This window comes from Hoplias malabaricus, chromosome X2 (genome assembly GCF_029633855.1).
Source record: "Hoplias malabaricus isolate fHopMal1 chromosome X2, fHopMal1.hap1, whole genome shotgun sequence".
In the NCBI taxonomy this organism is placed as follows: Eukaryota; Metazoa; Chordata; class Actinopteri; order Characiformes; family Erythrinidae; genus Hoplias; species Hoplias malabaricus.
Genome location: NC_089819.1, coordinates 35,973,853 through 35,995,413, shown reverse-complemented (window position 1 = coordinate 35,995,413; position 21,561 = coordinate 35,973,853). Strand labels below are relative to the sequence as shown.

The 21,561-nt window shown below is 39.9% G+C and overlaps 1 protein-coding gene across 1 annotated transcript in view; it reads right to left on the bottom strand.

Annotated features, from left to right (window-relative positions):
* The window catches only part of LOC136676249 (calpain-2 catalytic subunit-like), a 35,479-nt gene that overhangs the window by 6,598 nt on the left and 7,320 nt on the right, over window positions 1-21,561 (bottom strand). The window contains exons 4-18 of the mRNA XM_066653108.1: window positions 20,308-20,441; window positions 19,280-19,448; window positions 19,101-19,184; window positions 18,481-18,566; window positions 17,874-17,942; window positions 17,447-17,607; window positions 14,224-14,393; window positions 9,635-9,646; window positions 9,324-9,535; window positions 7,866-7,902; window positions 7,655-7,720; window positions 7,351-7,408; window positions 7,179-7,243; window positions 5,618-5,686; window positions 4,151-4,229 (exon numbers count right to left, since the gene is read on the bottom strand). Of these exons, the coding sequence (XP_066509205.1) occupies window positions 4,151-4,229; window positions 5,618-5,686; window positions 7,179-7,243; window positions 7,351-7,408; window positions 7,655-7,720; window positions 7,866-7,902; window positions 9,324-9,535; window positions 9,635-9,646; window positions 14,224-14,393; window positions 17,447-17,607; window positions 17,874-17,942; window positions 18,481-18,566; window positions 19,101-19,184; window positions 19,280-19,448; window positions 20,308-20,441 (1,471 nt within the window). The remainder of the gene's footprint in view (window positions 1-4,150; window positions 4,230-5,617; window positions 5,687-7,178; window positions 7,244-7,350; window positions 7,409-7,654; window positions 7,721-7,865; window positions 7,903-9,323; window positions 9,536-9,634; window positions 9,647-14,223; window positions 14,394-17,446; window positions 17,608-17,873; window positions 17,943-18,480; window positions 18,567-19,100; window positions 19,185-19,279; window positions 19,449-20,307; window positions 20,442-21,561) is intronic.

Below are 21,561 nucleotides of genomic sequence, written 5' to 3'. Positions count from 1 at the left end.
AGCTTACCGATCATGATGTTGAATGCTGAGCTGAATATACTGGGCCTTAACACTTCTCTCTGCAACTGGATCCTGGACTTCCTGACTGGGAGACCTCAGTCAGTCCGGATCGGTAGGAACACATTCAGCACCATCACACTGAACACTGGAGCCCCCCAGGGCTGTGTGCTCAGTCCACTGCTGTTCACACTGCTGAACCATGACTGTGCAGCAATGCACAGCTCAAATCATATCATCAAGTTCGCTGATGACACGACTGTGGTGGGTTTCATCAGTAAGAACGACGAGTCAGCATACAGAGAGGAGGCACAGCGGCTAACTGACTGGTGTGAAGTCAACAACCTGTCTCTGAACGTGGACAAAACCAAAGAGATGGTTGTAGATTTCAGAAAAACAAGGGGTGAGCAATCGCCACTGAACATCGACAACTCTGCTGTGGAGAATGTCAAGAATACCAAATTCTTTGATGTTCACCTAGCGGATGATCTCACCTGGTCTACTAACACCAGTAACATCAGAAAGAAAGCCCAGCAACGCTTCTACTTTCTGCGAAGGCTGAAGAAGGTTCATCTCCCACCTCCTATCCTCACCACTTTTTACAGAGGAGTCATCGAGAGCATCATGACAAGCTGCATCACTGTCTGGTTTGGGAACTGCACTGTGGCAGATCGCAAGTCCCTCCACCAAACCCCCATACTTGTCAGGATTCGGACTGACGGAGGCAGACGCACATGCTTAAACACAGCAACTTTATTTAACCAAAACTATGACAAAACAAAGACATACAGACTCAGGCAGAAATAAAACGATGAACAGACGAGGCTAATAGACTTGGGAGCAAAGAACACGAGGAACAGCAGAGACAGACGACTACGGAGGAAAACAGTGTGACAACAGTAGAAACAACGACGGTGAAGAGCAACAGAAACAGACAGATTTGGAAGGAATACAGAGGTGAAATGTCCAACAACAGGAAGTGAGACAAGGGGTCTTAAATACAGACAAGAACACCTGAGACTAATAATGAATGGGCAGGATTACAAACACTGATGAGGACACTGACAAGGAGGAGGAAAGAAGGCGGGACATAGATGGAGACAAGGACAATAACAATAACAAACAGAGCCATGTGCTACATGAGCACATGGTGGGGAAAAAAGACAGGACTGGGCCAGGATGTGACAGATGCCCCCTCCAAGATGCGCAACTACTGGGGTGCGCAAAGCTAGACTCCCCAGGAGCTGGCACAGGAGGGGCCAGGAAAAACAAAACAGAATGAACCCACAAGACAGGAAATGGAGCTGGGGACAAGAGACTCGACTGAAACGGACACTGGACAGGACTAGAAAGAGGAGATGGCACTCGTGACAAGACGGAGGACAGAATCGGAGACAGGGCAGGAGCAGGCACATGTGACTGGACAGAGGACAAGACAGGGTGCTGGACATTTGACTGAACACTGGACGGGGACTGAGACTAGACAGGTGTAGAAAACTGGGACAAGACTGGTGACGGGACTGAGGCTAGGTACTGGGACTGTACAGGTGCCAAAACCGGGAACTGGGACTGGGGACTGGAATGGAGACATGACAGGTGACTGGACTGAGGCTGGGTGCTGGATTGGACAGGAGGAGAGACAGGTAACAAGACACTGGACTGAAACGGGGACTGGAATTGAGATAAGATACCGGACAGCAATGGGGACTGGACAGGACTTGGCAGGGGAACAGGGACCAGGACGTTTATGGGGACAGACACGAACACAGTGACAGGGACAGGAACAGAGACAAAGGCAGACACAGGTACAGGGACGAGGACAGAGAGCGGCTGAGGAAGCCGCCTTCTCAGGGACATGAGCGGCCTGGGTAGCCGCCTTCGCTGGAACAGAAGTGGCGGGGGACGCCGCTTTCTCTGGAGCAGGTGCAGCGGATGCCGCCTTCTCTGGACCAGGAGCGGCAGAAGCCGTCTTCTCGGGGACAGGAGCGGCGGTTGCCGCCTTCACTGCAACAAAAGCGGCGGTTGCCACCTTCACGCGGACAGGAGCGGCTGTGGAAGCCGCCTTCATGGGGACAGGAGCAGCGTTTGCCGCTTTCACTGGGACAGGAGCAGCGATTGCCGCCTTCACGGAGACAGGAGCGGCTGTGGAAGCCGCCTTCACGGGGACAGGAGCGGCGGTTGCTGCTTTCACGGGGACAGGAGCAGCGATTGTCGCCTTCACGGGGACAGGAGCGGCTGTGGAAGCCGCCTTCACGGGGACAGGAGTGGCGATTGCCGCTTTCATGGGGACAGGAGCGGCGATTGCCGTCTTCACGGAGACAGGAGTGGCTGTGGAAGCCGCCTTCACGGGGACAGGAGCGGCGGTTGCCGCCTTTACGGGGACAGGAGTGGCCGTGGAAGCCGCCTTCTCGGGGACAGGAGCGGCGGTTGCCGCCTTCACGGAGACAGGAGCGGCTGTGGAAGCTGCCTTCTCAGGGAGAGGAACGGATGAGGAAGCCGCCTTTTCAGGGAGAGGAGCGGCGGGGTTCGCCGCCATCTCGGGAACAGGAGCGGAGACGTCCACAGAGGCAGGGGCTTGTGCTGCTCGCCGGGCACGTGCTGGACGTACTGCGGGTTTAGGGGGACTGATGGGCACACTCTTGAGGGACTTCTTCAACCGTAGTTCCCCCGGGGATGCGTCCCTGTTAGCCTCATTTCCCATGTCCAGCGGTTTGAGGCTAACAGCCCCTACCCTCAAACCCACCCCCCCCAAAAAAAATTTCCCCGGACCAGAGGGGGTAATCCTCGGGAGCAGAATGGGAGAATCTCTCGTTTAACAGTTCAAAAAATGTCTCTACGGTAAGATCCTGGGCCTTTTCCTTAATTAGTTTTTCTGACCACCGTAACGCTTCTCCTCTAAGGAGAGATTTAACAAACATGACCTGGATAAATTCAGGAGGATTAGGACAGGGCAAATATTCAAAATAATTTTTACACTGCAGTAATAATTTTTACCCTTACAATTGCGACCTCCTTCAAATTCCGCAGGTACACCCAGGTAGGATTGCAAAATAGCAGGTTGATCACCCACCCTTATGGCTAGTAAGTCCTCTGCTATTTTAATGGCTTTATCCGGCGACATGGCCGTGTTAGCTGCGTCCTTTAGTGGGTCGGTCATTCTGTCAGGAATCACGGAGCGGACTGACGGAGGCGGACGCACACACTAAACACAGCAAATTTATTTAACCAAAACTATAACAAAACAAAGACATACAGACTCGGGCAGAAAAAACGATGAACAGACGAGGCTAATAGACTTGGGAGAAAACAACACGAGGAACAGCAGAGACAGACGACTACGGAGGAAAACAGTGTGAAAACAGCAGAAACAACGACGGTGAAGAGCAACAGAAACAGACAGATTGGAAGGAATACATAGGTGAAATGTGCAACAAGAGGAAGTGAGACAAGGGGACTTAAATACACACAAGGACACCTGAGACTAATAATGAAGGGGCAGGATTACAAACACTGATGAGGACGCTGACAAGGAGGAGGAAAGAAGGCGGGACATAGGCGGAGACAAGGACAATAACAATAACAAACAGAGCCATGTGCTACATGAGCACATGGTGGGGAAAACAGACAGGACTGGGCCAGGATGTGACAGTACTTATGGTTTTGTATTGTCTTGTATTGCATTGTATTGTATGGATATTGTTTTGTATTTTCTTAGCCATGTCTTTTGCACTTTAATGTGTGTGCACTGTTTTATGTTTGCAGTAGCTTTGCACTAGTTGCACTTTAATGTTGTGTATTGTTTTATGTAGCACCTTGGTCCTGGAGGAACATTATTTCGTTTCACTGTGTACTGTAAACACTGTATACTGCTGAAATGACAATAAAGTTCTTGAACTTGAACTTGAACAGGGTAACACGTTCTGATGAGTAACCAGCTAATAACTTCACTCATTTGTTTATATTGTGACTCCAACAAATAATCTTCAAAAGTAAAAAAAAAAAATAGAAAAATATATAAATGTGAGAATTTGTGATAGATTTTCTATTTTTCAGTCTTATATAGCAGTACACCACTAGAACTGTAGGAAAAAAAACAATATAAATCAAGTAAAAAACATGTAAACCATTTGTTTTGATAAAAAACTTGACTCACCAGCTTCCTTCAGGGCTAGACGCAACTCTGGACTGCTGATAGTCCCGGAATTATCCATGTCGTTGCGTTTGTAGATGCCCTACAACAGAAAATAAACAAGAAATAATTACAACCAACAATTGTTTGTAATATTAAAGTGCATTAAGAACAGCAATTGTCAGTATGTCACCAAATAAATGGGAGTGGTCACGAGATGGTTTTTTGTCTGATTGTATTAAGCAGTTATGTTTAGTTTTTTTAAATAATATTAAAAAAAAACATTATAAACATATAAACATTTAATTCAATTGCTTTTAACAGTATTTAACAGGCTAGAGATGTTAGAGATTGTTAAATGACTGTAAAAAATGACAAGAGACTCTGTCTACATAAACTCTTTCCTAGTTTAAAAATAAAAATATTAAATATTTTTAAATGGACAGTTCAGAGGAGCTATATAAAGTGGGTCTGTTTCTACACAAACATATTCACATGACTGCGGATAAAACTGATGAGAATGAGAAAAAACGTCCACACATCAGCACTATCAATGATGCCAATAATGCCAATAGCCATTAAGTTTTATGAAAATATCTGCTGAAATGGATTCTTAATCCAACAGAATAGAATATTTTATTTACTGTTAGAGTAAATAAATAAGAGTAAAGAAAATATACAGGGTGGGCCATTTATATGGATACACCTTAATAAAATGAGAATGGTTGGTGATATTAACTTCCTGTTTGTGGCACATTATTATATGGAAGGGGAAAAACATTTCAAGATGGGTGGTGACCATGGTGGCCATTTTGAAGTCGGCAATTTTGGATCCAACTTTTGTTTTTTCAATGGGAAGAGGGTCATGTGACACATCAAAATTATTGGAAGCTTGTGCTAGCATTTCTCCTGCGGTGTTGCTATCAGTGTGTGAAGAGTGGGAGAAGAGGGTTGCATTGACGATCCAACACAATGGGCAGCACTTTGAACACATTTTATAAGTGGTCAGAAACTTGTAAATAACTCATGAAACATGACCCTTTTCCCATTGAAAAAAAAAAGTTGGATCCAAAATGGCCGACTTCAAAATGGCCACCATGGTCTAATGTGCCACAAACAGGAAGTTAATATCACCAACCATTCCCATTTTATTAAGGTGTATCCATATAAATGCCCCCCCCCCTGTAGCATTAATTTATGGACAAAAAGGCACTGAATAAAATATTAGAACAGTAGCCCAACATCACAAAAACATTATAAATAACAAATAATTCAGACATGAGTGTGGTAAAATCTTATGCTCATTTTAGAAAACATTATGTCAATATGATACCAAGATTGTAATGTATTCCTAAATTCAATTAATGTACTGATTTCCAATAAAAATGGTCACTAAATACTCCATATTCATATAGAGAGCTGATATGATGTTTGTGCTTGTTACATTAGTTTAGATAGGATGATGTCTAAATGAAGCTTCCTGTCACTCACCAAGTATTTCTGTATTTTCTTCCACAGCGTAGCAAACTCTCCCAGGCCCAACTTCCCATCACCACTGTCCTGAGTGTCAGTTAAGGGACTCATTCTAGAATACTACTAAACTTTAGTTAGAGTCTACTAAGTGCAGTGTTTATGTTTAATATGGGAGAAATAAAAAGGTCAACTTCAGTTTTTGTTCCCACCAGGTTATTTAAGTGGTCTGATAATTACTGCTAGTTTTTTGATGATCTAGACTTGAGACTAGGAACAGGTATTTCAATAAATTTAGAGAGTTGAATAAATTTAGATAGTAGATAGTTGTCATGGCAATATTAAAGATGAATAATAAAAAACAAATATTATCGCTTTAAATGAAAAATTTACACTTCACCTAATTCACAATTCAATACATTGACACTATACATATATAGGGCGGCATGGTGGCGCAGCAGGTAATGTCACACAATTCCAGGGGCCTGGAGGTTGTGGGTTTGATTCCTGCTCCGGGTGACTGTCTGTGAGGAGTTAGTGTGTTGTCCGCGTGGGTTTCCTCCGGGTGCTCCGATTTCCTCCCACAGTCCAAAAACACACATTGCAGGTGGATTGGTGACTCAAAAGTGTCCGTAGGTGTGAGGGAATGTGTGTGTCTGTGTTGCCCTGTGAAGAACTGGCACCCCCTTGCGCCCAATGATTCCAGGTAGGCTCTGGACCCACTGCGACCCTGAATTGGATAAGCGGTTACAGATAATGAATGAATATACATATATACTATAATATTTTTACAAATGATCATTTGAAATGGAACAGTATTATTAACCCTTTGTAACCAATTTTGGCAAACATTAAAGTACGGTAGTAAGATAACTAACTTTAAATATTTTATGCATGCTGTTTGGAGTATGTAAAATTTCAGTATAATATTCCTGATGTTTACATAAAATACATTAGTCTATAACGCCTCATAATTAAGGAGGCGGAGATCATTCACAGGTAGAAAAGGGAATGAGAAAGCTTGTAACATTGCATCAGTTCATAGGGAAAGTCCCACCTGTCAATAAATAGAGCCAGTCTACACACTGGTAAAGTACGGAAAGATGAATACTTCTCAGCACTAAAATACCTTGTTGTAGAGGTTTGCAGAAATTTGAGACAAAAACTATATACATATTTTTGACCAAACTTATGCAAAGAATTATGTGCTTTTCTTTTAAAATAAGTTACACAATTTTTTCTCAAATAAATAAAGAGTCGAACACTGAACTATATTTTCGCTCACCAAAAAAAATATCTATCTCCAAAATAGTAACTTTATAGCAGAAGAAAAAAATGTCTTAGCTTATAGTGAAAGTCAATGTATAAGATTCTATTCTACGCTAAATTTTAAAACGTAATTCCAAGCCCATTCATCATTAAATTTTCAAAATGTGAATGGCAGCTAATGTGTTCATATGATTTAGTAAACAAGAAAATAGCCCTAACCCTTACCCTAGCAACGATATAACAGTCTATATTCATCCAGGTTTATAGCAATTGCAAATAAGCAGGAAATGTTCAAGAAAAGCAAGAAGGATACATCCATGAGGTTGACCAAGGTCCGACAGGTGTCCAGTGAGAAGCCATCTGTTTTAATGTCAGTTCCTAAAGAAATATTCCAGCAAAGAAAAAGAAAGCCAGCAATCAGGAAATAGGACTAGACATTTCAAAGCTCTGATTTTAGATAATAGGAACAAAAAGAGCATACATACGTTTTGCAATAATTTTGTTTAAAATTGTTTTGAGTTCTGAAGCAGAGATTAGCATATCCTGGAAGGGAGAGGCAAATAATTAATTTAATTAAATTAATGATTTTCCTAATTTATTAATTAATATTACATTAATTAATATAAACTAATTAAGACATAAATTAATTTCAGATACACACAAAAGATTACACTGTTAACAAAATCCAGTGAAGAGAATGACCATCACAATTTTACATAATGGGATTAACTAAATAAATGATACATAGGGAATATAGCAATTCAAACCAAATTGAAGCTCTGTACTTACATTTCCAGCAAGCTTTTGAAATAGAGCCCTGAAGGGAGCATCTACTTCACTGTCTGACACAGTTTCCTTAATAAACAAAAGTTTATAACTTGTTTATTTACATAAAACTAACTGTAGAATGTTTTATTTTAATGTAAAATGTTATTTATATTAACTCTTTCATTGTGAGTCTTTTTTAGGTGACTAATTAAAAAAAAATGCAAAAACTCACATCATCTAATTTAGCATCCACTGGATCATCACATCGTCTGTTGAGAACAAATTGCATTGTGTAAATATACAGTATTTATTTACAAGTTCCAGCATTATGCTAAATAATATGAATAAACATTGTCACAATAAAATGCTATAAAAAGAAGAGCAAAGGGAAACTAGGCAAGCCTAATTTAGTTAGACCACAATAAGCCATATAGCCATTGTCACAGAGGTTTTTCTGGCATTTCAAAAACAGGAACGCCCAAAATACATCCCCTTGTCATTGGAAGTTCTAGAGAAGCTTTCATATCAATGTCTTTGTTTACAATAATAACAAACAATAAAAATTGTTTATCTTGTCCGTTGCTGACAGTGTATGTGTGATCATGGAAAGCCTGTTATTTTCTGTTCATTCAAAGCTATAAAACTGAAGCATCATGTTGAGATGACATTGAAGAAACTTTTTTCCCAGAAAGCAACAAGATAACATTTTAACATTTAAGTTTCTGAACATTTCTAAAACCAAGCACCTTAACATTTTATCAACCAAGTAATCTAGACTGGATGAAGAAACAGGGCATCGCTGGAACTAACTCTATGGACCTACATTTCTATAAGGGTCTGACTGGTAAAACGGTGCTGTAACTAATTCACAGTCTGGTTTATTTTGAGTAACACTTCACTCTGGTGTTCTGGTTTAATAATCCAGAGATTTTGCCCTTTTTCATGTAAAGTTAAACAAAAAGTTGTGCAGATGTAATTTACTCGTCAGAAAGTCAGTAACGGTGAGATGTGGCAGTGTATTCGTGTCGTTATAGAAACAGACAAAATAACTTTGTTAAATATATAGTAGAAAACAAAAGGCTGTGTCACAGGAACATTCTTCAAACATAAAGAAGAGACTGATGAAAAAGAGATGATAAATATTACTTCAACAACATTGAACACATTTCTGTTTGAGGCTCCAGTAAAACACTAAGGTGCACCGCTCTGAACGGTGGACCTACAGCGCTGAAGCAGCCCAAGTGTGTCCCAGTTCAGCTCTCAACCTTCTGACCCCTTGAACACGCGTTTTTTAGGTCCCAAAAAGAGCATGTGACCAGAAAAAAAGAGGATCTCTGGTCACCACCGAATGAACCAAGTTTAGTTCATGAACTGGTATGTGAAATATGGCTGAATTAACAATAGGCCATTTAGTGGCACCACCTTAAGTTCTCTCTGTGAAATACGGCTGAATAAACAGTTCCTACCCACAATTCTCAAAAACAGAAAAAAAGTAAATCTAGAAAAGGAAAAGATGTTTCTACAGCAAAGACAGAGTAGTCGCATATTAAAACATTGAAAGAAATATTGGATGACAAATTTTATATATGTGACATCCTGTGTCAGGCATTTAAGCAATAATTTTTTCAAAAAAATATCATTTAACCTGTATCAGTACTTGTGTCTGTATTAGAAAAAAGTGAATATTTACTGTGTATCAGTCGTCTTCTCAGAAAATACACGAATACAGAAGTCCCCATCCTTGTTAGGCTCGAAGGTGGAGGGGACGATTAGGTATTCTCCTGGTGGCAAATTGAACCTGCTACAGACCTCCCGCAGGTTGATAAAGGTTTCTGATCGAGCCTTCTGAGCATGTGTCAGGAAGTAGTTTTTATCAAGGTGCACGTCCCTCTGGCCTTGGAACTGAGAAGATGAAAGCGCTAGTCAGAGGGCTGGAAAAAAGAAGGTTTCATATGTTTTAGCAGAAAATGTCATTTGATTGGATACAGGATTCACTCTTACCTGAGCAGGCACCTGTGAGGATACAAAAGAAAAAGGGTCAGCTTCAAATACATGATGACATGAACTAAGATATTTTATTTTTTGCCGTTCCTTCATGGGATGAAAACTATTTTGGCAGATGACTAATTTTTTTGGTGATAAATAAGTCTGATATTGGAACAAGCCAACATATTTGTTTGTTCACTGAAGAATGCACGGGTAATCACTAGTTTTGGGCATTCCCGTTGTTTTCTATTTAATGGTGTGGTGATGGCATTCACATTCCATTTTCATATTGGAAGAATAACAGTAAAGACATGAAAAAAAAATCATAAGGAATTATGCTGGGACTAAAAGGAGTTGAAGAAATGTCCTATGTCTCCTATCTCTTATTTTAGATGGTCTAGAATAGCAATTGTGTGGTTGTGTACACAGTAGTGTAAGAACAAATCCTGTGCCTAGTTTCATAAAATACCTCAAGTGAAAAATCTTCCCTTAAGGTTTATACCTAAGAGAAAAAGTTGTTTTTGGAAAAAGAGCACTGAAATCTTCCCAGAGCAAAACATTTTTGATTCATTGTTGTATTTTTCAGTTTTCCCTAAAAACATTTTTATATTGCATTCACAAACTGCCAGTCCCCCAATCTCATCTTTAAACATGCATTTTTCCTCATGTTATTTTCCACATTAGGTTTCACTTCCTCCTTCCCTTCTGACCCCTCCATTCTCTTCTTCTCCTATCTTTAATCTGGCAGTTCATTTTTTCTAACATTAAACAATCCTGAAAAGCAGTTTGAAGAAAAAATTTCAGTGGAAATTATAAATGTACATGACTTACATCTTGGCCCAAATTCAGACAGTAAGCCATAATCTGTTTAGTGTGTGAAGTTTAATTCCAATAATCATTGTCCAATTGTAAAGCCACCTTAAACCAAACATTTAAACAGACACCAGACCCACACATTATATTGCTTTAGGTATGTATACTTCTGCTCAAATAACATTACTTCTGAAATAAAAAAAATTAAAAGGAGATTTTCCCCCATGCATCAGTAGCACCTTTTGTATCCTAGGAGAGCTTTAGATTTGGAACATTGCTGGGAGAATTTATAAGCATTCAACTTCAAGAGCATTAATGAGGACACTGATGTTGGATGGGGGGCGGCACGGTGGCGCAGTCACACAGCTCCAGGGGCCTGGAGGTTGTGGGTTCGATTCCCGCTCCGGGTGACTGTCTGTGAGGAGTTGGTGTGTTCTCCCCGTGTCCGCGTGGGTTTCCTCCGGGTACTCCGGTTTCCTCCCACAGTCCAAAAACACACGTTGCAGGTGGATTGGCGACTCGAAAGTGTCCGTAGGTGTGAGTGTGTGAGTGAATGTGTCTGTGTTGCCCTGTGAAGGACTGGCGTCCCCTCCAGGGTGTATTCCCGCCTTGCGCCCAATGATTCCAGGTAGGCTCTGGACCCCCCGTGACCCTAAGTTGGATGGATGGATGATGTTGGATGGTTAATTCTGGTACTAATTCCAAAGATGCTGAATGGAGGACTTCTTGCCTCTGGCCAAAACTTGACATTGGGCACGGTGTCTAACTGCTTCAGTGCATTCCCATTCCATTCATGCTTTTTTACAAACCGGATTCCAAAAAAATTGGGACACTAAACAAATTGTGAATAAAAACTGAATGCAATGAAGTGGAGATGGCAAATGTCAATATTTTATTCGTAATAGAACATAGATGACAGATCAAAAGTTTAATCTGAGTAAATGTAACATTTTAAAGGAAAAATATGTTGATTCAAAATTTCACAGTGTCAACAAATCCCCAAAAAGTTGGGACAAGTAGAAATAAGTGGCTAGAAAAAGGAAATTGAGCATATAACGAACAGGAGGAAGACCAATTTACACTAATTAGGTCAATTGACAACATGATTGGGTATAAAAAGAGCTTCTCAGAGTGTCAGTGTCTCTCTGAAGCCAAGATGATAAGAGGATCACCAATTCCACCATTGTTGCCCAGAAAGATAGTGCAGCAATACCAGAATGGTGTTACACAGCGTAAAATAGCAGACTTTTAAGTTATCATCAACCGTGCATAACATCATCAAAAGATTCAGAGAATCTGGAACAATTGCTGTGCGTAAGGGTCAAGGCCGTAAAACTCTACTGTATGCTCGTGATCTCCGGATCCTTAAACGTCACTGCACCTCAAACAGGAATGCCAGTGTCAAGGAAATAACAGAATGGGCTCAGGAATACTTCCAGAAAGCATTGTCAGTGAACACAATCCACCATGCCATCCGCTGTTGCCAGCTGAAACTCTACAGTGCAAAGAGGAAGCCATTTCTAAGCAAGCTCCACAAGCTCAGACGTTTGCACTGGGCCAGGGGTCTTTTAAAATGGAGTGTGGCAAAATGGAAGACTGTTCTGTGGTCAGATGAGTCACGATTTGTAGTTCTTTATGGAACACAAGGACCAGAGAGGACAGAGAGTACAAGGATAACCCAAGTTGTTATCAACGCTCCGTTCAGAAGCCTGCATCACTGATGGTATGGGGTTGCATGAGTGCTTGTGGCATGGGCAGCTTGCATGTCTGGAAAGGCACCATTAATGCAGAGAACTATGTTCAGGTTCTAGAACAATATATGCACCCATCTACGGTGTGCACCCACGGTGGCTTGGGGGTTAGCCCGTTCGCCTCCCAGCACTGGGATCTTGGGTTCAAGTCCCATCTGGGTGGAGTTTCCATGTTCTCCTCGTGTCTGCGTGGGTTTCCTCCGGGGTCTCCGGTTTCCTCCCACAGTCCAAAAAAAAAGGTGAATTGGCTTCTGTAATAACTGTCCTGGTTTGTGAGTTAATGAGTGTGAATTAATGTCTGTATGTGTGAGTGAATGTGTGTGTGCCCAGATATGGATTGGCGCTCTGTCCTGGGTGAAATCCTTGTGCCCGATGCAGTCCTCCAGGTGGACGGCCGTTTCTGGTCGAGAGTACGCTGTGCGCGTTTGGCTGCCGCTTCTCGCCAGTGTGAGTGTGTGTGAATTGAGCATTCTGAGCAGTGTAGATTGTAAAGCATCCTTGGGTATCTAGAAAGGCGCTATATAAGTGTAACGATAAATAAAAATAAAAAGTCTAGACATCGTCTCTTTCAGGGAAGACCCTGCATTTTTCAAGAAAATAATGCCAGACCACATTCTGCAGCAATCACAACATCATGGCTACATAGGAGAAGGATCCGGGTACTGAAATGGCCAGCCTGCAGTCCAGATCTTTCACCTATAGAGAACATTTGGCGCATCATAAAGAGGAAGGTGCGACAAAGAAGGCCCGAGACAATTGAACAGTTAGAGGCCTGTATTAGACATGAATGGGAGAGCATTCCTATTTTCTAGAAACTGGTCTCCCATGTCCCCAGACGTCTGTTGAGTGTTGTAAGAAGAAGGGGGGGATGTCACACAGTGGTAAAAAATGGCCTTGTCCCAACTTTTTTGGGATTTGTTAATGCCATGAAATTTTGAAACCACATACTTTTCCCTTAAAGTTATACATTCTCTCAGTTTAAACTTTTGATCTGTGATTTGTGTTCTATTCTGAATATAATATTAGATGTTGGCACCTCCACATCATTGCATTCAGTTTTTATTCACAATTTATTTAGTGTCCCAACTTTTTTGGAATCCGGTTTGTACAAAGATAATGCAAACTGTGCACTGAATGTCCATGTACAAACTGGGTGCTCCACAAAGTAGCTGACTTTACCTGCTATATGCCAGGGCTATTAATTAAGATTCAGTGAGATCCATTTTGTAAAATATCCTCCCAGCAAAGGGCCAAAGCTCAAGATTTGTGCATCGCCTCATAGTGGCACTTCACATTGGTGCTTTAAATTGATGCCATGTTTTTGGTACACTTAAGACACACTGGTTAAAATTGGCAGCAATTTCAAAATTTGGTTTTCTGTTTCAAATTTCGTTATTTTGTAGCAAATCATTACTTACTCTCACATGCCCCTTGCTCTTTCAAGTGAACTGGTCATGCTGGGTAAACAATCCGTTTTCATTCCACTGAGAGAAGCTTTTGCTGTATTAACTGGATTTGCTATGTCTGTACCTGTTGTCTATTACCACAACTGTCCAGAAACAATGTTTCATAAGCATTATTATTTGCTTTCAATTTATTACAAATCAGTCATGTATCTGGATATAACTATTACTTGGTCCATGTTTGGACTGAGGTCCAACATTTGGAGATACCTGGAATAAGGGATCCCTATAAACATTTGGATGTACTGTATATTTCATTACTTAAAAGTGGTTGTGAAACCATGTTTTTTTTATAACTATTCAAAATTCTGTAATGATTTAGGACTTTGTTTGATATACAGAAGTATCCATTATTTGATATCTGCATCACAATTAAAACATTATTACAGACACAAAAAATGTATTGCCTAAGGAAATACAATATTGGTAAGAGGAAGGTTGGTAACATTAGTTTCAATAGAAACTACTCCTTTAAAATTCATGGATCATAACAATGCTAGACGGAAAAAAAAAACACATACAGAGCCCCAGGTGTATTCAAGGGCTGGGAGTAAAAAAAAAAAAACAGTTTTCTGACCTCGTAGATGGCATAACCGATGGTGTTCATGTCCTCCCCAACCTTCCTCAGCTGCCGCCTGTTCTTCTGTATCAGGCCCACGACCATGCTGCAACCTGTTTGGTTGGCATTTGGATCATTGTCCTCTTCATCAAGCTGAATCACAAACTGAGGGTTCATCCAGAAAGTGTCTGCAAAGGTGCAGAAAATTAAACTGCAGTCCACAATCCAAATCACAATTTGAGTGCAATAAACAGATTACAAGAGCTGCAATATTTGTCACAGAATGCATTTGATATCACAATGTTAGCTTAGGGCGGCATGGTGGCGCAGCAGGTAGTGTCACACAGCTCCAGCGACCTGGAGGTTGTGGTTTCGATTCCCGCTCTGGGTGACTGTCTGTGAGGAGTTGGTGTGGTGTCCGCGTGGGTTTCCTCCGGGTGCTCCGGTTTCCTCCCACAGTCCAAAAACACACATTGCAGGTGGATTGGCGACTCAAAAAATTGTCCGTAGGTGTGAGTGTGTGTTTGTGTCTGTGAAGGCGTGGTGCCCCCTCCATTGCGCCTAATGATTCCAGGTAGGCTCTTGACCCACTGTGACCCTGAATTGGATAAGCGGTTACAGATAATGAAGGAATGAATGTTAGCTTAAGTTTTAAGAAAAACATAACACTGAACTTGTGAACAAGCCATACTCTGGAACATTGGGCCATCCACAGTAAATGGTACATGTTTGTAATTACTTGTCAAACATTATTGATGTAATAATTTCCTAAATGAATTTAAAATGAACAAAATTATAATATGCATGGTGATTATTAATGTTTTTTAAGGATAGCCCAAAAAAAGACTCCAGTTTTCATAGCCTGTAAAATGGTCCCTAATCATCAAGGCCATATGACTAGCTGTGGGGTGGACTTACTGCTGGCTTTACTGGGGACACTAAAGGAACACACCTGTGCCTAAAATTCAGGGGTTTCAGAATACATGGCCAAGCTGAGGTAGGTGTGTCTGTTTAGGATTAGCATTCAAGCCTATAGACCCTGAGGCTTTGGGTGGGATTCAGAAAAACATGAAAATGAAGATCTTAACATTTGAGTGAATTTCTTAGTGTGGAATAAGAATATACCTGACCAGGTTTAAATAAATTTGCCTGATGAACTAAATATGTTTCATCTTCAACCCATATATTGAATATAAGCCGCAAGAACAGACAATTTCAATTTCATTGCATTTCTTTTCTTCTTCACCCTGAAGTGAAGAAGTGATTTTGTTTTTTTTTTTACTTTTAAGTGCACAGAAAAACTTAAAAATGTTCATATTAAAATAGACTAAATTGTTTTAAATATATAAATATAGATATTTATAGGTATTTGGATAACCAAACTGGGTTAGGTTAATGATAGATTAACTTTGTCAGTTTTTAAATATAAAATTCGAATGCCCAACACAAAATTATAGGACAAGCAAAATATATATAGGACATGGGCCCTTTAAAGTTATATCTAAGGCTAGATCTGTTTATCTGAATATTCTGCTTTTAATACTGTTTATAAAAATAACAACAAGAGAAAACAAATATCATTACTGTTTAATACAATATTTCATTTAACCTTTACAAGACTATGTTGAAAGAATTTGCAGAGCTACATAAGGAGATATTTAACAATAAATTCATAAGACTGTGGTATTGTATACATTAGTCTACCTTAGTATTTAACATTAGTAAAATTCTAAAAAAACATCTGAAACATTTCCTGTGGCTATCACAGTGCCTTGAAATGTTTGTAAGAAGACCAGCTATTCCAGATGAACCATAATTAATTAGCTCACAAAAAATAAAATCATTGTACTTCAGAACTTTGGCAATCAACTGTAAAATTTTGTTCTGGGTATAATGGTACAAAGACCAGCAATCACTTTTAAGACATCTGAGTGAAATTACACAGTGTGTGAATGTTGTGCAATACTTTGGAAGGTATGGAGACAGATTGGTGGTCTGTTGTGTGTTCTGCAACTGATAGTAGTTCCTTGTTCTCTGTCTGAACACAATGTCCTGTATTTGCACCTTGACATTCCCTACATTCTGTCATTGGATTATCTAACCTCCTCATAAATTTCACCTAAAAATGAACTTCTTGTTCTCAGTATCAGTTTTGACTGTAAAAAAAACAAATGATGCAGTACTGGGTGGTGCCTTATAGAGTAACAGTGGTGACAATATATATGGTTCACAAATTTGGCCAATCATTTATTCATTCATTATCTGTAACCACTTATCCAATTCAGGGTCACGGTGGGTCCAGAGCCTACCTGTAATCAATAGGCGCAAGGCAGGAATACACCCTGGAGGGGGCGCCAGTCCTTCACAGGGCAACACAGACACAAACACACACATTCACACCTACAGATACTTTTGAGTCACCAATCCACCTACCAACCTGTGTTTTTGGACTGGGAGACAGGGAGAACACACCAACTCACAGACATTCACCCGAAGCGGGAATCAAACCCACAACCTCCAGGTCCCTGGAGCTGTGTGACTGAGACATTACCTGCTGCGCCACCGTAACTTTGGCCATTGAATACAAAATATAAACCTGGGTTACTTTTATTATCTTTAAATAAGATTAATTTAGGATTAATGTGTAAAAATACTGAGAATGATGGGACATAGAATTGACCAAAGCTACATTCTAGTACATTAACACCATTTAGGTAGCATTCATTTAATAAAGGTTGGTAATATAAAAATAAAACATTATCCAAACTACCACTCATCCTGACATTGATATTTCAAGGGGAACCTGTTGTAGATGGCACCATTATGTAAGAAAACAATACAGAGAACAGTCGATTATCAGGCTTTGTCACTCTAACATGATATCCACAGAGATGGGGTTAAACCACTTTTGATCATATATATATATATATATATATATATATATATATATATATATATATATATATATTCAAACACAATAATACCTAAAATGAAAGAATACACAGATAATAACAAATATTTAAATAAGTGTGTGCAACTTCAAGACAGGTTTGTTGCAGCAAAGTATCAGATTCATTTTTGATTTTCTATGCAATATCCAGTTAAGCATTATCCACAATATCAGCAGAGTTCTATAATTTCTACCAATACCCTGGGAAACATTAGAGTCCAAGTAAAAAAAAAATCTAGAATTTGCAGAGGCTAAATTAAAAATATTGGCATTAAAAACACAATCTCTTACTGGGATTGTTACGGCAGCCTCCAGCAGTTGAACCCCTCCTCCATGTGCCGTTGTAGTTACACACACTCCAGGGTCTCACAGCATCACTGGTGATGGCATCTGGAGTAAGAGTGCAGATTTCTACACGGGAGTACTGCTGCATAAACTCTGAAAATGACATCCTAAACACAAACAAAGATGCACACACACACCCACAGAAATATTATTACAAACATAGAATGAAAAACCAGGAACCAATATACACATAAGAAAATGTTGTATACTTCATCAGCCCAACAAAAGAAAATTATTATATTTGGCATAAAGTGCTAAATTTGAAAATGTAAAACTGTAACTTTTGTAAGAAACTGAAAATAAAACCTATTAAATATCTTTCATAAAAATGAAAATACAGAATCAAGGATCTAATCTTTCTCAGTACTATTACCAAAATTCTCCATCTTCTGCATTGGCATTCGGCCGCTCTGAAGGGTCCACAGAGTTCCACTCAGATGACCTGCAAAGATGGAAATAAAAGCATTCACATTTATAGTTCGCAACACACTAGTAGAAAACTATACTCTGCCTCTTCATCAAAACTATTGTCAACACCTGTCTAATAAAAAACAAACTATAAGTAGTAGGGATAAGTAAAAATATCTGTAAAAATGCCTGTGAAATTGAACAATGTTTAGAATGTTAAGGCCATCTGGCTAAAGTGTGCATTTTATATATATTTTATATAATATAAATATTATTAATACATTATATAATTATATATTTACAGCATCATTTCTTTTTAACACTAACCCAGGAGTATCTAATTCAATATTCTGTATCTTATCAATATTTATGCATTAGAATAACTACTGAAAAACAGAGGTTGAATAATGCAAAAAGACATTCCGAATTGTAAGTTCATTATATTTTTACACTCTTATTAGAAATATGGGATATCAGGATTAGACCACAATTCTCAAATTTTCTTTATTTTCTTCAATTAAATTTATATATTAGAGTTTATATTGGAGATTAGAAAGGATGATGAATATTACCCATCACTCCATGTGCCTGTCCACTCCACCTGACCCCAAGGATTCCTCATTCTCACCAGCTTTTCTAGCCTGCCACGGTAGTGTACCTAAATCAAACAGAACACAAGCCCTTATACTAATACAAAGATATCCATATACTCTCTATCATCCACACATCATTTTGTATAAATTAAAACAGCGCAATATTAGTCCAGAGAACACAATTCCACTGTTCCTCCATCCAGTGCTGTGGGTCTTAATATCCCTCTAGCCATTGCTTGGTATGATTTCAGTGCTTTCAGCCTCATAATACAAGCTATGCATACACAGTTAAACATCTGTCCACTCAGTGGATGCACCAATTATAAATGGCATTTCATTGATTGCCCATAGAAATGAAATAGGAACCCTGTCAATGCAATAACACAACAAACCCACAAAAAACTACAAACAGCACACAGACAATATTTGCCTTCCTAGCAGATCATTATCATTTCGCTTTGGTGTCAATTGTCTTTTATATATTTATTATAATAACTACTATTTACTTTCACACCACAAGCTGCAAAACAAGTTTCTGCTTAGTGTCCTTCAATCTCTAATAGTTACTGTTGCCTTTCAAGTGCTTTGAGGACCTGTACCTCAGTGGCTCCAGTGAGAGAGTAGGCATGACCTTTCACCAACTTTTGACGAGTGATGGCCTCTGAATCGGCAGCACTCGTTATCTAGAGACACACAAACCGACACAGCATGAATAGTTCATTCAGAGCAGATATGTAAAAACCAAGCAGTTAGCAGGGAATTCAGAGAAATGTCTCACATCGATAGAGCAGCCCAACAAAGCTCCAGCCTCCAGGGCCTTTTGGATGATCTGGAACATGTTGGAAGGAGCTTTTCTCAGCTCGTAGCTCTCAGCTATGCCTCCAGTGAAGTCTTCAAAGCCCTCTGAGGTGGAACCTCCAGACAGGGCCTCATAGCACCCGTTAACCCTGAGACGAAAGTCAAAATCAGCAGGGCAATGGAGTGCTAACAACGGTTTATTGAGGTGAGTAAAATATATACAGTTATTATGTAAACATTTTTACACTGCTCTTTTTCTACAGTAACAACTGGCTTTTCACTAAATAATTGGAACAGTAACAATACTATTAGTGAGGTCAGTTACTAAGTAAATATGTTCTAGGTCACAAAAGCAGCTGAAAGCATGCAATGCAATGCAATGATCTGCAGCCCAACACTGTGGGTCTTTATAACCCTGTAGTCGAACTTGTAGTTGAACTTTTCCCAAAAACAAAACCTGACTACTTATACATTCCATAACTCTAAACCCTCTATCTTACATCTGCTCCTTAATCTATTATTCCATTTATTAATCAGAATAACTGGAAACATTAACAGGTTAATGTGCTGGTCTTTTTCAGTGCATTGCATATCATTTGTGTGCATTTATGAGGGTGAATTTCTTGTATATGTAGCATATTTGGTGATTGTATTCTGCTAGATATTATAACAGTTGAACAATTTGTTGCTAGGCAGTAGTAGTCCATAAAAATAAAATTGTAACCCCTGTATGTGAAACATTCAAATATAAACTCCCCAAGTTAGTTGAACTGTGTTTTTAATTTGTACATCAGAACATAGTTTGCCATCAGCACATAGCCAACCAGCCCAGCAAGTGATCCACTCTGCCAGAGTGAGAACACATGACAAAGCTTCAAACGGAATGCCCTATAAATGCTGGTTTTCTGACATAATGAGGTCTGCGGTTAGTAGTGCTCCTGAGGCTAAAATGTAAGCAACAGTGTTTTACACACGCAGAAACACACACACACACAGACACACACTCACTTTGCGTAGGCCTTTTCCATCAGTGCACTCCAGAACTCACTGCCCTCTTCTGAGTGGACAAACAGCAGCTTGCCGTCCTTCACTGGTAGCCTGTCATCGATTACAACATCCACCCATTCACCATACTGCCAGAACTAAAAAGAGTGTGGGCACAAATGCAATTTAGATTTGTACTTCAGAGTATTTGACATAAAAATGAAAAAGAAATTGTCTAACGTGTCCATATTCAGGATACAAATGTCAAAATGAAGTTCATGAATACAAGGATTATAAAAATGCAACTAAAACTGTTTGTATATACCTGCACATAGGTGATTTCTTTATTTTTACCATTCCAAATAATGGAAAACCTTTAAAATGGGACTGCACAATATATCTTTTTGTATCGTCATAGTGACAGTCACATGACAGGACATGCTATGTCACATGGAGCACAGTGTGGATGAGGCTGGTGCTGCATATAATCATTTTTTTTAATCATACTGAGAAACAGAAAAGCATAGAGAGAGAGAGAGAGAGAGAGAGAGAGACAGACGTCTGAGGTTGCAGACAAATTCTAAAGTTTACTCTTAACTTTATTCATAGATGAGCCCCTTCCATCCATCCATCCATTATCTGTAACCGCTTATCCAATTTAGGGTCGCGGGGGGTCCAGAGCCTACCTGGAATCATCGGGCGCAAGGCGGGAATACACCCTGGAGGGGACGCCAGTCCTTCACAGGGCAACACAGACACACACACATTCACACCTACGGCCACTTTCAAGTCGCCAATCCACCTGCAACGTGTGTTTTTGGACCGTGGGAGGAAACCGGAGCACCCGGAGGAAACCCACGCGGACACGGGGAGAACACACCAACTCCTCACAGACAGTCACCCGGAGCGGGAATCGAACCCACAACCTCCAGGCCCCTGGAGCTGTGTGACTGCGACACTACCTGCTGTGCCACCGTGCCGCAGATGAGCCCCTTATGAAGAGTAAAACACATGCATTAATAATATGACATGTGGATCATTGACTTCTTGTGCAAATTCCTACATTTCTTAATATTGAACAAAACATTTTTCCCAATATCATGCAGCCATACTTGAAAAGCCCAATAAGCCTCAAATATATCTGCTACCTGGAACAATAATAGCTGAATGCTGTTAGACACTTTCTCATTTAACCTGATTTTAACAGAATATATTTTTAATGGGAAATGTATATGCAGATGTTAAAAGCCCAGTTGCAACTCTGATGCAGAGCAACTG